Source organism: Geotrypetes seraphini, chromosome 17 (assembly GCF_902459505.1).
Source record: "Geotrypetes seraphini chromosome 17, aGeoSer1.1, whole genome shotgun sequence".
NCBI classification, from domain to species: Eukaryota; Metazoa; Chordata; class Amphibia; order Gymnophiona; family Dermophiidae; genus Geotrypetes; species Geotrypetes seraphini.
In genome coordinates this window covers 6,325,649-6,340,242 of record NC_047100.1, presented here as the reverse complement: position 1 = coordinate 6,340,242, position 14,594 = coordinate 6,325,649, and the positions used below count along the sequence as shown (strand labels likewise).

At 45.0% G+C, this 14,594-nt stretch overlaps 1 protein-coding gene across 1 annotated transcript in view; it reads left to right on the top strand.

The window, feature by feature from the left end:
- CELSR3 (cadherin EGF LAG seven-pass G-type receptor 3) overlaps positions 1–14,594 on the top strand; it is a 113,733-nt gene that overhangs the window by 57,552 nt on the left and 41,587 nt on the right. Inside the window, exons 3-9 of the mRNA XM_033926602.1 lie at positions 1,044–1,266; positions 6,080–6,195; positions 7,343–7,431; positions 8,284–8,441; positions 10,635–10,798; positions 11,061–11,186; positions 12,524–12,693. Of these exons, the coding sequence (XP_033782493.1) occupies positions 1,044–1,266; positions 6,080–6,195; positions 7,343–7,431; positions 8,284–8,441; positions 10,635–10,798; positions 11,061–11,186; positions 12,524–12,693 (1,046 nt within the window). The remainder of the gene's footprint in view (positions 1–1,043; positions 1,267–6,079; positions 6,196–7,342; positions 7,432–8,283; positions 8,442–10,634; positions 10,799–11,060; positions 11,187–12,523; positions 12,694–14,594) is intronic.

Genomic DNA, 14,594 nt, shown 5'->3' with positions numbered 1-14,594 from the left:
GGGTGGATGATGTATGGAATGTGCTCCCGAGGGAGGCGATGGAGAGGAAAACGATGACAAACAGGCTTGGGCTGAACACAGAGCATCTCGAATCAGAAAATAATGGGTATCTATTGGAGGAACTAAGGCCAGGACTGGGCAGACTGTGTCCTGTATATGGCCCTTCAGTTGAGGATGGGCTGGGAGGGCTTCGATGGCTGGGATGGTTTAGATGGGCTAGAGTGAGCTTTGATGGAGACTCCAGTAGATAGAACCTAAGCGTAGTACCGGGCACAACTCTTGGTTTTTGGTCCAAAAATATCTAAGAAAAAGAACCATTTAAACTAAAGCATTAATTTATAGAGTGTGTACGGCTAGGCAGACTGGATGGACCATTCGGGTCTTTATCTGTCGTCATTTACTATATTACTATTATGCCTGGAAATTCAATGACAGTCCATATCTTGGCCATGGCATTGAATTTCTGGCCAGCTCTATCATATCTGGTTAATTGCAATATTTAACACTTAATTGACTATGGGGCAGCGCATACCCATCCCCCACCTCCCTTTTACCAAAGCTCATAAGATTCTATGAGCATCAGAGCATGTAGCACCCTGGGCTGTGGTAGAAACATCTTAGTACAAGAAGGCCAAAGATAGGATTGACTTTTATGGAGTGATTTTGGCCAGTTAAGAGATGAATATTATTGCTTAACCAGTTAAGTGCCAACTCTACACCCAGAATGCCTCCAAAATAGCCAGTTATGCTTTAGGTGCTCACCGGTCATTTTCAGTGGCATTAACCGGTTAAGTGCCACTGAAAATTACCAGTTAGCCCCAAACAAGTGATTTAACTGGCCAGGAGCCATTTCAGGCCAGTTAAATCTCTTCGAATATCGACTCCTTAATAGCAGAACATAAAAAATTAATTGTTTTCAGAAAGATAACCTATTAAAATGGTTTGATTGTTTTCTTCCCAATGTGACTGTTCTCCATTGGCTCTTTGTCCGCATTCTTCTGACCCACTTTGAATATTGGCCTTTCTGTTCTCTCTTTCTACAGGTGACAACTGTGAAGTGGACAGTGGTGCAGGACGTTGTGTCCCGGGCGTGTGCAGGAACGGAGGCACCTGCACCAACTTGGCCAACGGTGGTTTCCAGTGCCAGTGCCCTTCGGGAGGTTTTGAGAAGCCCTACTGTGAGCTTTCCATTCGATCCTTCCCTCCCAACTCCTTTGTCATGTTCCGAGGCCTGCGACAGAGATTTCGAATGAGCCTCTCTGTTTCGTAAGTACTTCTCTTCTGGTAGGAACTTGATAGCTGTACAATACGTCAGACACAAGTGCAAAGGTGTGCATGCTTTTCTTTTTCCATTCTTCTCATTCATTGGATAGATGCTATGGATGGTATTAGTGATTCTCATAGGATATCTGGGTTTGATTCTAGAATCCACTTTCTTCTCCTCATCTCTATGTCCTCCTTCTTTTTTCTCTCTCTACTTCTGATTTGATTTTATCTCTGGCTCTATCTACCTTTTTAGTCATCTTCCATCTTTTTCGCAGTTGTCTCCTTTGTGGTCTCTCCTCTTTCTCTTTTCCTCTTTTAGGTGTTTTCTTTTCCCTTCCTTCTCTCTCCATATGCAGCTTTCCCCTGCTCTCTCTTTCCCTTCCCCTCATTATCTTTGCCCTCCACGGACAGTTTGAGTTGCTTCTGCATTCACTTTGAACAAGCAGAGCTCTTTGTAATGAGGTTAGGATTGATGAAACGGGGACGATGTCACTGCAGACATCCAATCACTTCATCGTGGTAAACAATGGGTGCAGGATGCTGTCGGAGCCATTACCTCATCGTGCCATGACTAATGTCACCATGGAATAATTAGATACAAAGGGCCCTATCTCTCTTCCCTCTGTGGGCACTTTTGATTTCATTAGCCATTCTGTGTCTGCATTGAGGGGTCTTTGTCGTGTGTGTGAACACAGATCCATGAGAAGATGGCATCTACCATAGATTACTTTGTTAAATGCAGGAAGTCAGGGCGTTTGTCCCCCTAGAGAGAGATCATTGTAGCAAGTTAAAAATATCTAAACAGCTGGAGAGCCTTAGATATGAGGAAGAGAAAAGAGAATATCATTTGTTTTTGCTCATTGCTTTTTTTCTTTCCAAAGCATTCACCTGGTTCTTTTTTCAGAAGCACTACTGTGCAGCACCGGGAACCTAATCCACGTGGATGCAGTGTCCTCCTTCGGAGAGCATCAAGGGCAGTTCTCTAAACTAGACGCACGCATTGCCATGCCCCCACGGACATGCACACGTACAGAGTACCAGATGGGTAATAGAAACGTAGTACACATCTCCCTCCGTATTCGCGGTTTCAGCAATCGCGGTTTTGATTATTCGCAGTTTGTTTTAGCTTGCTGGCTCCTCCCCCCCCCCCCTTAGTTACATTGGCTTGCATATCGAAATCGCCGATTCCAAGCGTTTGCGGAGAAAATCACCGATCCCGGCACTTTCTGCACCATGTTTTGCCTCTCCTTCAGGAACAGTTCAGGTCTCCCGCCATGTTATTCGCGGTTTCAGCATATTCACGATGGTTTTTAATAGACAACGGCGAATGACAAATGAAAAAGTTATTCACGGTTTTTCTGTATTCGCAGCTCTGCTAATCCCCTCTCACCATGAATACAGTGGGAGAAGTGTATAGGTAAGATGATTTTTTAACTCGTTAGTCAGCACAGTGGTGTAGAAGAGGGGGGGGGGCGGACTGCCCTGAGTGCCCCCTCTCTGGCCCCTAATGCCACGCTCGTGTCCTCTTCTTTCTACCCCTCCCGTACCTCTTTAAATCTTTGCCAGCACGAGTAACTTCGCTGGCCTGGCTCCCTTCTGAAATCACTTCTGGGTCATGGGGCCAGGAAATGACATCAGAGGGGAAAGCTGACACTGACACGAGCAACAGGAGAAGCTGCTCATGCTAGTGAAGATTTAAAGAGGTCCGGGATTAGGGAGAGTGTGAGTATGGCATGGGGAAGGAGCGAGGGAGGTGCAGAAGGAGCAAGGGGGGGGGGAAGGGGAGTGTATGGAAGGAACAGGGGGGCGCCACCACCCCAGGTGCCTCCTGCCTTCACAACCACATTCTGGATAGCAGGACAGAATAGTACTACTATTACTACTATTATGAATTATTTCTATAGCGCTACCAGACGCACGCAGCGCTGTACAGAGTCATAAAGAGGACAGTCCCTGCTCCAAAGGGCTTACAATCTAAATGGGCAAGACAGACACAGGATGTCATGGATACAGTTAAGGGGAAGGGTTAATCTGCTGGCTGGGTTGGAGGGCAGAGGGGAGAACAGGACAATCAAGCCATTGTGACATCACTGACGAGGTTGGCTCTTATTGGTGGAATGAGCCACTATGACATCACAAGCTCAGCTCTGCTTCCCAAAGACTGAAACTCTTCACACTACTCCTATGAATTATTTCTATAGCGCTACCAGATGTACACAGCACTGTACAGAGTCACAAAGAAGACAGTCCCTCCTCGAAAGAGCTTACAATCTAAACAGGCAAGCTAGGCAAACAGGATGTCATGGATACAGATAAGGGGAACGGTTAATCAGCGGGCTGGGTTGAAGGGCAGGAGTAGGGTTAAGGATTGAAGGCTATATCAAAAAGGTGGGTTTTCAGTCTGCTTTTAAACAAGGGAAAGGGCTTGATAGACAAACTCAAGTAATTTATTCCAGAATAGCCAGTATGTTGCTGACTGTTGGAGTTATCTGGGCAGTAGCAAAGAATTTGTGTATTCTGTTGACCACTGGAATGATATGGACAGTACTTTGAATATCCAGGTATGCCACTGTCCACAGAACAGCTTTTGAGTCTTCATTTGCCTTTGTATATAAAATTATCCTCTGCGGGCAAATCTAGGAAAGAATGCACGCGGGATGGTCTCCCTTGTGATACTCGTAAAATCATACCCAAGCTCTGCCTTGAGTAGCTTGTCTTTGTGAGCAAGGTCAAAGGCCACCATGTAGGAGACATGGGACCAGCAGAATCCTTTCAAATCACTCTCAGTATTGAGCTTTTTTTTTTTTTTTTTTTTAAAGCGTGATAGAAATAAATATAAAAAAATATATAAGCAGATGGTGAGAAATGCTGGTGAATCCGTAAATCGGCATCTCAGGAGTCTGAGGAGATAATCTAGAAGGAACATAATTCAGTTATTTTGTGAATGGGATGACCTAGCTCTGCTAAAAATCGAGTTTTCCGACACCTCTTAGGAGTTCAGCAGTCCTCTCAGCACAATAGCCATGAAGCCACTGAATAAATGATACTGTTGCCGGTGTCTCTGACCGGAGGAGATTTAATTTAGGAAAAAGTCTTATCGTACTGTTTAGAGAGATGGAGAAAGCCAAAGGGGAGGGGGCGGAGGAGATATTCTTTTGACTGGACACAATGGGAATAATTTTATAATGAGGAGCAGGAAAAGCATAGAAGCCCATATACTGCGTGTGGACAGTATTATAAAGATCACAGAAAGAAACAGAGGAAAAAGACAAAAAGACCCTTCTAGCACAAGCTTACTAGAATAAGTGTGAGGTCTGAAAAAAAAGAAGAAATTCAAGAAAACAAATTCGTACAACAGTCTCACTTTATTCCAGATGGTCAACAATTATCTTTTCTTTACCGGCATTAGATATCACACCTATTGGCCAGACAAAAGGCTTCCAAGCAGTTTAAACTTTAAAAAAAAAAATCATATATACTGCAATTAAATAGCAATTAATACCAACAATCACATTAAAAAAGCATCTAAATAGTTTACATAATTTTGATCATAATAAAAAAGATGGATGCCCTCCCGACCGAGATGAGCAGGCTGAGGGGTGTGTGGCATGGGCGTAATGGGGCGGGGATGGGTGAAACTGGGCGGGCCTGAGGGCGGGTCGATGGGTCTGGATTTTACATACGTAAAATCTGCTAACCCTACATAAACCTGAATATTTTAATGCTGGTGCCTGGACATGACTCAGCTTTGATTATCGAGGCGTAAAGTGGATGACAGCTAAAAGGAATTGTCAGCCCCGCCAGTTGAATATTTACCCCTTTGAATTAAAATCGTGCCATGTCCCTAACTAATCTATTCTGCCATCAGGTGAGTAACCTTTTCTGCGCGGACTTCTTTCTTCTTAGTCTTGGGAATAAGAATGGCTCATGTCTGTGTGTTGTAAGTCTCGGGGAGTTATAGAGTAGATTTGGTCCACTTAACAAATTTTGAATAACTTGAAATCTCACCTAATCTGACTTCTAGGTGGTGCACATTGAATTTAAAAGGCTAAATATAAAATACAAATAATGGGAATTGATTTATAACAGACAGACAGTAACTTATTACTCAGACAAACAAATCGATTATAAGCAAACTGGAACATTACTTCCAAAACACTTTCAGATAAACTTGACTGTGCTTAAAATGCCAATGCAATTTTGAAAGTTCTCTGTAATGTCTCTGTCTGTATACAGTCTCTTTCCCTGTAAACCACTTTGAATTGTTTGTGGTATGGCGGTATATAAAAATAAAGTCATTATTGTTATTACAATATTTAAAGTAAAAAACAAAGAGGGGAAAATATGAGGGGAGGGGGAAGATGAACATTAATGCAAGAAGAAACCAAGAAGGAAGGTCTATGAAACGTCTTTAAAAGGACGGTTAAAGTCCAAAGGCTCTTAATTTGGGGACTTCAAATGAATGGTTAAATGGTTTGGAACGGAGTTCCATAGTGAAGGGGTGGTAACGGAGAAATTACTAGTTCACATAGTGTTGATGTGCCTTAAGGATGGGATGGAGAGCCCGTATTGCGAGACAGATTGGAGGGATCTTTGAGGGATAGATGGTATTATTGATGAACTCTAGTAAATTAGCGACTCGAGTTTTGTTCTCAGGGGCTCATTTAGCCTCTCTGCTGCAGGATAAGATTCAGACCCAGGAATCTAGGTCTACTGGATTCGTAGGTCTTTGGAAACCTGTCCTTTGCATGTGCGAGAGTCAGAAATCAGGCGCATCCTTCTGTCTAAATTTTATCCTCTTCTCCTCTGCTAGGTTTGCCACCCTGGAGAAGAATGGGCTTCTGCTTTACAATGGGCGCCTGAATGAGAAGCATGACTTTATTGCTCTAGAGATCACTGATGGACAAGTGCAGCTTAAATATTCCACAGGTACGTGGCACTGGACATGTGGTTAGTGGGGTAGTAAGGTGGGGGGTGGTCCGCCACAAGCGTCATCTTGGTGAAGGTATAGGCACCCATCCTCCTATCCGCGTGTCTTAGCTTCACCCCTTCCCCTCATACCTCTGTAACGTTCCTAGCGTGAGCAGCAACCCCCCAATCTTCTGTGGCACCAGGGTTGGCTCTTCCTCTGACATCACTTCCTGAACCCTCCCCTAGGAAGTGATGAGAGGCATTGAGAGGAGTTTATATTCAGACTCGCGACTGTGCTCTAACGTTCTCACGGGAGGCACTTTCAGTAGGCAAGCATGGCGAGTATAGAATCAGTCACTGTTGACCATACCGGAGCATAAGCAAGGGAAGGAGAATTGCCAGGACCTCTTTAAAGTTACATCAATAAATATAAAATGTATTGGGCCTGCGGAGGAAGAGTTGTAAGAGTTATCTTTGAAAGTGGCCCCAGACCTGGCCAAAGCTCCGCCCCTGACCCCACCCCCTAATAATAGCAAACAAAAGGAACCCGAGATCCACAGAAAAGAATGAAACTAAATTATCCCGTGCTGCGGTAAATCCTCTCACGTGGTTAAAGTGAGGCAGAAACCAGCAGATGTATCAGATCACATCAATTTTACATCTATTTCCAATGAAAATATCTGGTGTGAAATGAGATTTCTACAAAAGTGTTATGTATTTGCATGTGTGTCATTAAACACAAAGGCCACCTTTTTATCAAGCTGCGTTGCGTTTTTGGTTTGTTTGGTTTTTTTTATCGCCGGCCGCTGTGGTAAAAGCTCCGGCACTCATTTCTATGGCTCAGCATTGAATATCTGGCAATAAAAACCCCTAACGCGGCTCCAAAGAAAACGTAGAACTGGAAAATCGGGTGTTTCCATAATATCCACACTAATATGGCTTGTGAATGCTCTGTTAAGTGTCTCTAATGGTGGATTAATGGCTGTTTTGTACTATGTGTTAAAAATATTTTTTTTTATGTGGATAATTAGTTATTTCAGTGGGTGTAATTTGCATGACTCATTTGCACGCTTGCTATGAAATGAAACTGAAGCACGCTCTGTTCTTTTCCTGGGTCCTTTCTGCGCAGAGGTGACTGTTTTTCCCCCCCCCCCCTGCTTTCTAGGTGAGTCAACCACGGTGGTGACTCCTTATCTTCCCGGAGGTGTTAGTGATGGCAAATGGCACAAAGTCCAGCTTCAGTATTACAACAAGGTAGGCTTCACCTCCTCAAAAGCGTAAACACGTTTGCTGTACTTCGGATTTAAAAAAAAAAAGTATAAATACAAATGAAATTGATATGCAAAAGTTTTTTTATTTTAAAATGAAAGGGTCTTTTTACTAAGTCGCGTTATCCGTTTTCGCCTGCGCTAAACGCTAACATCTCCATTATAGTCTAATATTTGGCGTGAGCTAGCGCGCCTTAGTGAAAGAAGCCCTACATTTGTTAGGACTGAGACCACCACCAAAATCCTTGTAAAGACTTGATATCCACAGTCTAATGTCATGTGGCTCGAGATTCCTGTTTGATAATTATTTGTCTCGTGTGTACCCTACCTGCGATCAATGATTACGTTTACTTTGTTCTTTAGAGATAAACACAGGAAGGGTCACTTTACAACAGGTCACCTGACTTGCAGAGGTGTACCAAGAGAGGTTGATGCCCGTAGCGATGGCGCCTGGCATCGCCGCGCCGTATGCCCCCCTGCATACCTCTTGAAATGCTCGTTGGCACAAGCAGCACCTCCCAACTGCTGCTCGCACCACGGTTCCCTTCTGACATCTCGTCCTGGCCTCATGGCTTGATGGACCTTTGGTCTGTCCCAATATAGCAGTTCTAATGTTCTGATGGTATCAAAAGAGACGTATCTCATTACCATTCAAACCTATGACTAAAACTCAGTGAATGCTGCTATATTGAGCTATAGTTATGATGTAGACACACTGTCATCATATCCTTTCCTGGCAAAACTTTAGTTTGTTTCCCTTTCTCAGATATGCCTTGTGTGTCGTCCAGATTTAGAGGACTGAGATTTTGTATAGGTTAATGTCTGACTTCCTTTTCAGCCTAAGATTGGATCCACGGGAGTGGCACAAGGGCCCTCAAAGGAGAAGGTTGCAGTTCTAGCCTTGGATGACTGCGACATGTCCGTGGCCTTGCAGTATGGCAGCCAGATTGGGAATTACACCTGCGCAGCAGAGGGTGTCCAGTCCAGCTCCAAAAAGTGAGCATTTGGTAAAGTTCTTCTGCACGTTGGGCCTGATATGACAAAGGAGTTTTCTTCTTTTGTACCTGTGGTAGGTCCTTTTCAAAACCCAACAGTGGCTTACTAAGGTGGTAGGGAGGGGGAGGGGGCAGACCGTGCTAGGTGCCAACTATGAGGGGGGGGGGGTTCCCGAACTTGGAGTCACGGCCCAGCCCCAAGACTCTGGGTAACCCCCGTGGCCCAGCATATTCCTAGCCTTATCATCCAATCTGATGTCCCTTTCCCTTCCGTTAAGCTGAAAAAACTGCTGGCCTCGCCAGTGATTCAGCTACATCGCCCGCGGCTCCCCCTTCTTGCTTTCCGCATCTGCCAATGACGCAACTTCCTGTTACCACCCTGGTGGATCGCGGCAGAGGCAGATGAAAAGCATAAAGGGGACCCATGGGCGACGTAGCTAAATCACTGCTGAGGCTGGCACTTTTTTCAGCTTGACGGAAGGTAAAGCATTGGGGGGGGGAGGGGGGTGTCAAAAAATGATGGGCCCCGGGTGTCGCATACCCTAGGTATGCCACTGGGGAGAGGTTGGGGGGCAGAGAGGAGGCGGAGTGCTGCAACTTCGATGTGCTCGTCGCAACCACCTCAGCTTTTCCTCTAGTGTCATTTCCTACGTCAAAGGGAGCCAACGCAGTCGCAAGGAGCACATTGAAGCTGTTGTTTGTGGCGGTGAACAACTGGCAGTATAGGGGAAGGAAAGGGGCGTACGTATGGCGGGGGAAGAGTGGGAAAAGATGAGGGGGGGGCAAGGAGGAGGACAGATGCCAGTGCCTCCACCATGATGGCCCCCACTCCCATCCACCCCTTTCTACGCCACTGAAAATACCTAAGAGTACCTGATTACAATTTGGTGAAATTTAAACCATTTTGGATGAATCTCTTTGTGAAAAAGACAGTTCATAAATCCAAATGAGAATAAAGAGTAACATTGCGAAAACCGGAACCTTCCGTTAGATCTGGAACCAGGTCAAAACTCTTCCAGTCGGAGTCTGACCTCAGGTTTTCAGCACATTTCCACCGACATGGATACCTTTGAACTGCCTCTACTTAGAAGAGATTGTAATTTATTCTGTTTTTGGCCCACTTTTTTTTTGTGTTTTAATTGGCGCTAGCAGACATGCTGAATTGTGACCCTGAGGTTATTTTAGTCACGGCAGAGGGAGCTGCAGAAGTGAAGCTCCTGCGTTTCTCTCTTATTTTCTCTCAGTTTCAGTTGTAAACCACTTGCATCCCATGTACTGATTAAATGTATCTTTATTGTAAACCATTTCTATCCCATGTACTGTCAAATGTATCTTTATTGTAAACCGCTTCGAACTTCACGGTATAGCGGTATATAAGAAATAAATTATTATTATTTATTTAAGGATAAAATATTCAGCTGCTGGGGGGGGGGGGGGGAGAGCCAGCAATTTTTCACCACCGCCAGCTTTAAGCCACCTACCCTCGCCTGGACTGGTTTCAAGTAAACCAGTTATAAAGTATATATAGTGAAACTATCTGGTTAAAAATAAGCGGTAGAGCTCCAATTCACCAGATTCAAATCTCTCCTACCCAGTTCAACGTAGGGTGCAGATGTCTAGACTTATCAGGACATGTCTTCTTTTTAGAGGACTGTCTGGGTGTCTGAACGAATTATGAAAACCTGGCAGTTTGTCTGGGCTTTGGAAGGCCCCGGCTCTGCCAGAGCTTGAGGCTGTGTCTGGAGAGTCTCCGAGCGTGCATTTGTGTGATGTCATTGTACCTCATCCACACATGCTCAGAGGCCCTCCAGTTGTGATCCTCCTTGCTCAGGGAAGGAGAGGAGATGAGGTTTGCATGGGGCGGTATAGGGTGGAGCTGGGAGTAGAATGGGGCGAGCCTGGGGGCAGAATGGGGTGTGGTCATGTGTCCTCATTTTTACTACTACAGATATGGTGACCCTACGGGGCCCTTAAATTTGCTTTATCGCTTTTCCTGACGAGCATGTTAAAGGTTGTTGTCCCAGTTTGGAACCATGGAGCTGTGACTGGTATGTACGTCCAGTGCCTTAGCGATTTTGACCTTGACCGCCTACAGACACAGAGCTGAAATTCTGTAGGACTTTGTGTCCCAAGCATTCGCCATTCTGCTCGTATCTGGGACAGGAAAACACACCTGTGTGATATTTGCTTTCAGGTCCCTGGACTTAACAGGTCCTCTGCTCCTTGGAGGAGTTCCAAACCTGCCCGAGAACTTCCCAGTGGCACACAAGGAGTTTGTGGGCTGTATGAGAAACCTGTACATCGACAGTAAGAGGATTGATTTAGCTGCGTTCATTGCAAACAATGGAACCTCTGCAGGTAATGTGAGTGGGCCATGTCAGGAGCCAACCCAACCAGCTTCTTGCCTCAGTCTACTCTATACCGTTTTGAACATTTTTTGTAAATCTTTTTTTTTTAATCTGTCTGGTAGATTAGACATGAATATGTTTACAGCTCTTCAGGGTATCTTAATGTTTGTGAAAAAAACCATGAGGAATAAAAGTTGTCATGAGCTTCATGAAGTCAACTGAACACTAATTGCTTTGCACATTCCTAACTCTTGAATTTCTACTGCTTATAGGCTGCCATGCAAAACATTCATTTTGTGATTCACGCCCTTGTAAGAACGGTGGCTCCTGCTCAGTCACATGGGGGTCCTTCACTTGTGAGTGCCCCCTGGGGTTTGGAGGCAAGGACTGCCGGCATGGTGAGTACATACTGAGCAACGTTGGAAGTTAGACTGAACTTCAAAGGACAGAGTGTGGAATTTATTTTTGAAAATGTATAGGAATGTGTTGGCGCCTGTCCCCTCTTCCTCTCCTCTACCCCACGTCTCTCATGTCGTTTCCTGGTCGAACGGCACCATCATGTTCGTTGGTATGTTCCGACGTATCTCATGAACTGAGCTCTTTAAAAGTCATGCACACTTAAAGTCAATGCATGATCTGAGGCAGGTGTTAATTTTAGAGTTCACTAAGCTTGTGCTAAATGGTTTTGAAGCAGAGCAAACCATGCTATTTAGTGCATGCCCACTACAGCCTTATTTAAATACATATACTTGCCAATTCGAGAACATCCCAGCTAATATCTTCTCAGACCAGTTTAGTTTGCAGTTCAGGGCAATGCTTATCGAATCCCAGGTACCAGGTCTCTGCTTTGGTACAAGAATTTCAACATTGGTCGCAGGGCCTCAAGTCTAACAAGACTAGAATGAGAATCTCTGCATTATGCAGCACAAACTCACAAGAGAGGTGGTATAAAGAACAAGGAACCTCTTGTTCAACGGCAGGAGATGAGTAGAGCTGGCCTGAAGGGGAGAGGGAAGGGAGAAGGGATGGAGGCTGCTTGCTTGCTTGCCTGTGAAGAATCATTAGTTGGGGAGTTGGATTTAGCTGGAGTGGGTAGAAGCTTGAAGGTGATTGGTTGAGTGACTTCCTAGGTAGTCAGAACTAGCTGAGGGGATGGGGGGGTGGGTTGGTTTATTGGGAGAGGAGGGGGATGATGGGATAGGAGGGGAAGAAAGGGATAAGAGAGAGACTGGGTTTTGACAGGATTGTGGGAGTTGAAAGAGAAATAGAGACTAGGTGTCAACAGGGTTATGGCGTTCTGGCTGTGAAATTTTGCCAGTGGCCTGTAATAGTGCATGAAGAATTGGATATTTTAAACAGTCATTTCCTAATAGGGTTACTATATGGCTCCAGATAAAGGAGGACGGATTGAGACATCCGGGTTATGTTTCCAATGAAAGCAATGGAAGTAAAGAGACCAGATTGAGACATCTGGGTTTTACTTCCTGTGAAAGCAATGGAAGTAAAACCCGGATGTCACAATCCATCCTCCTTTTTCACGGAGCCATAGGATAACCCTACTTAGACATGGAATGTGAAAAAACAGCTGTAGATTTTGGAGGGGATCCTTCTCCCTGGCCCCTACTTTCTTCTTCAGCTGTAATCTAGGATCATTGTAACCAGAACAGGAAGTTGCGAGCCCAGGAAACTTCTGGTCATGTCTAAAAAAACCTCTTTGCCTATTTTTGCCTTCTAGCGATGCACCATCCTCACCGCTTGTACGGCAGCAGTATCCTTTCTTGGGACTTCAAGAATGAGTTGAAAATCTCCCTCCCTTGGTTCCTGGGGCTTGCATTTAGGACCCGAAGGTCAGAAGGTGTCCTTCTGCAGATGCATGCTGGCCAGTACACCACCATACTGTGCCAGGTACTGATCATTCAAGACCTATATCACTATAAAAAGATGATTCCTTACATCCCACTTTGTTCTTCAGACTTGTGTCAATCGTCATTATCTGGGGGAAAGGGTGGGATTTGGACCACTGAAGACATCCAGAGGCATCTTCATGGCCAAAATCTGGTAATGCGGTTAGTGCCATCCGTTTGTAAGAATAAAACAAACAAACAAAAATGCTTTTAGACTTCCCATGTGAATGTGAACCCCAGGATATTGAAAATCACAGACAGCATTGACTTCAGAGCTAGGGTTGCCATATTTCCTCTTTGATGATAAGAGGGTGCCTGGCCCCGCCCCTAGTCCCGCCCCCACATGAATCTCTAGAAAGCTGTTGCGGTATCCAGTGTAAATAAACCATGCAATATAGTGTCCCTCCCCTCCCCAAAGATTGGAGGTTGACACCCCAGAGCCTAGGGCAACAGCCTGCCCTCATTCCAGTCCTATCTAACACTGTATAGTTTGTCCCTCTGGCAGGATTGACTTGTGGGAAATGACAGTATTTGAGGCTGTATTTATTTATTTAATGGTTTATAATAATAATAATTTAATTTATTTTTATATAACCGCCATACCAAAAGTTCTACGTGGTTCACAACAGTCAAGACTAATACATACAATACAGATGAATACATCAAAATTAGAATACATCTGATAAATCGGCGAGGTTAAATGCATACAGTATAAGTAAAATACAGCAATTTAAAATAGAATAAAAATGGAATTAAATTGAGAAACAGGGTGCATTAAGATACCAGCCTGTCGAATAATTGTGTCTTAATTTGTTTTCTAAAATCAAGATAAGAGGAAGCTTCTAGCATAATTTTTCAAGCCATGTATTCAATTTGGCGGCCTGAAATGAGAAGGTTCTCTCGAGGAACCTCTTATAATGATAAGATTTTATAGAGGGATATGCAAACAGATGAACTCTTTGTGTACTCTTATTAGTATAACTCAGGGTAAGATAACCTGGTAACATACCACTTATATCCTAAGTGGTTTTATATTCAGGTAATCTAATTAATATAATAAAAGGCTACTCGCGCATACACACTCCCATCTGCGTGCGTCTGTTTTCCGTGAAATGTAGGGCATTGCAGGTAGGAGTGCGCATGTGCGCGAAGCTAGCTCTCTCTCTCTCTCCCTCCCCTCCCAGGCGGATGTCGGCTGCGGCGGCTGTCGGTGGCCCGAGGCGGATGTCAGCCGCGGCGGCTGCTGGCCGCCCGAAGCTCTCTCTCTCTCTCTCCCTGCTCTCCACCTCGCGCAAACCTAAATCCAGGGAAATCCAGGGCACTACCGGTAGAAGTTTATTTTTAAGATTAAAGGTGCTGCGGCGGCTCCTCTCACGAGCAGCACCTGTGTCGGAGAAGGCTTCCGACGCAGGCAGCGATCTTGAAAGGAACCGCGGCGGCAACTTTAAACTTAAAAATAAACTTCTTCCGGTACTGCTGTTTTTCCTGCTGTGCCCTATCAATCTCCTTAACCACAGTGAGTGCGATGGTAGGCCAGACCGTGGGAAGCAAAGGGGGGGGGGGGTTGGGGGAAATGCTGCTGCACCGGGATCTGTAGGGAAAGGTAAATACCGCTGCTGCTGCTGCTCAGAGAAGTGGATGGAGAGGGAAATACTGCTGCTGTTGCTGCACAGGGAAGTGAGGTTCGGGGAGGGAAATGCTGCTGCACAGGGAAATGAAGGGGGAGGGAATGTTACATTTGGAGCAGGGAGAGAGACAGATAGAAATAAAGACAGACAGACAGCGGGAGGGAGGGAGACAGAAAGAAAGAAAGGAAGAAAGACACAGGGGCAGGAAGAGGGACAGAAAGACAGACAGAGAAAGGGGGTTAGGGAGAGATAAATACAGCAGGAGATAGAGAGA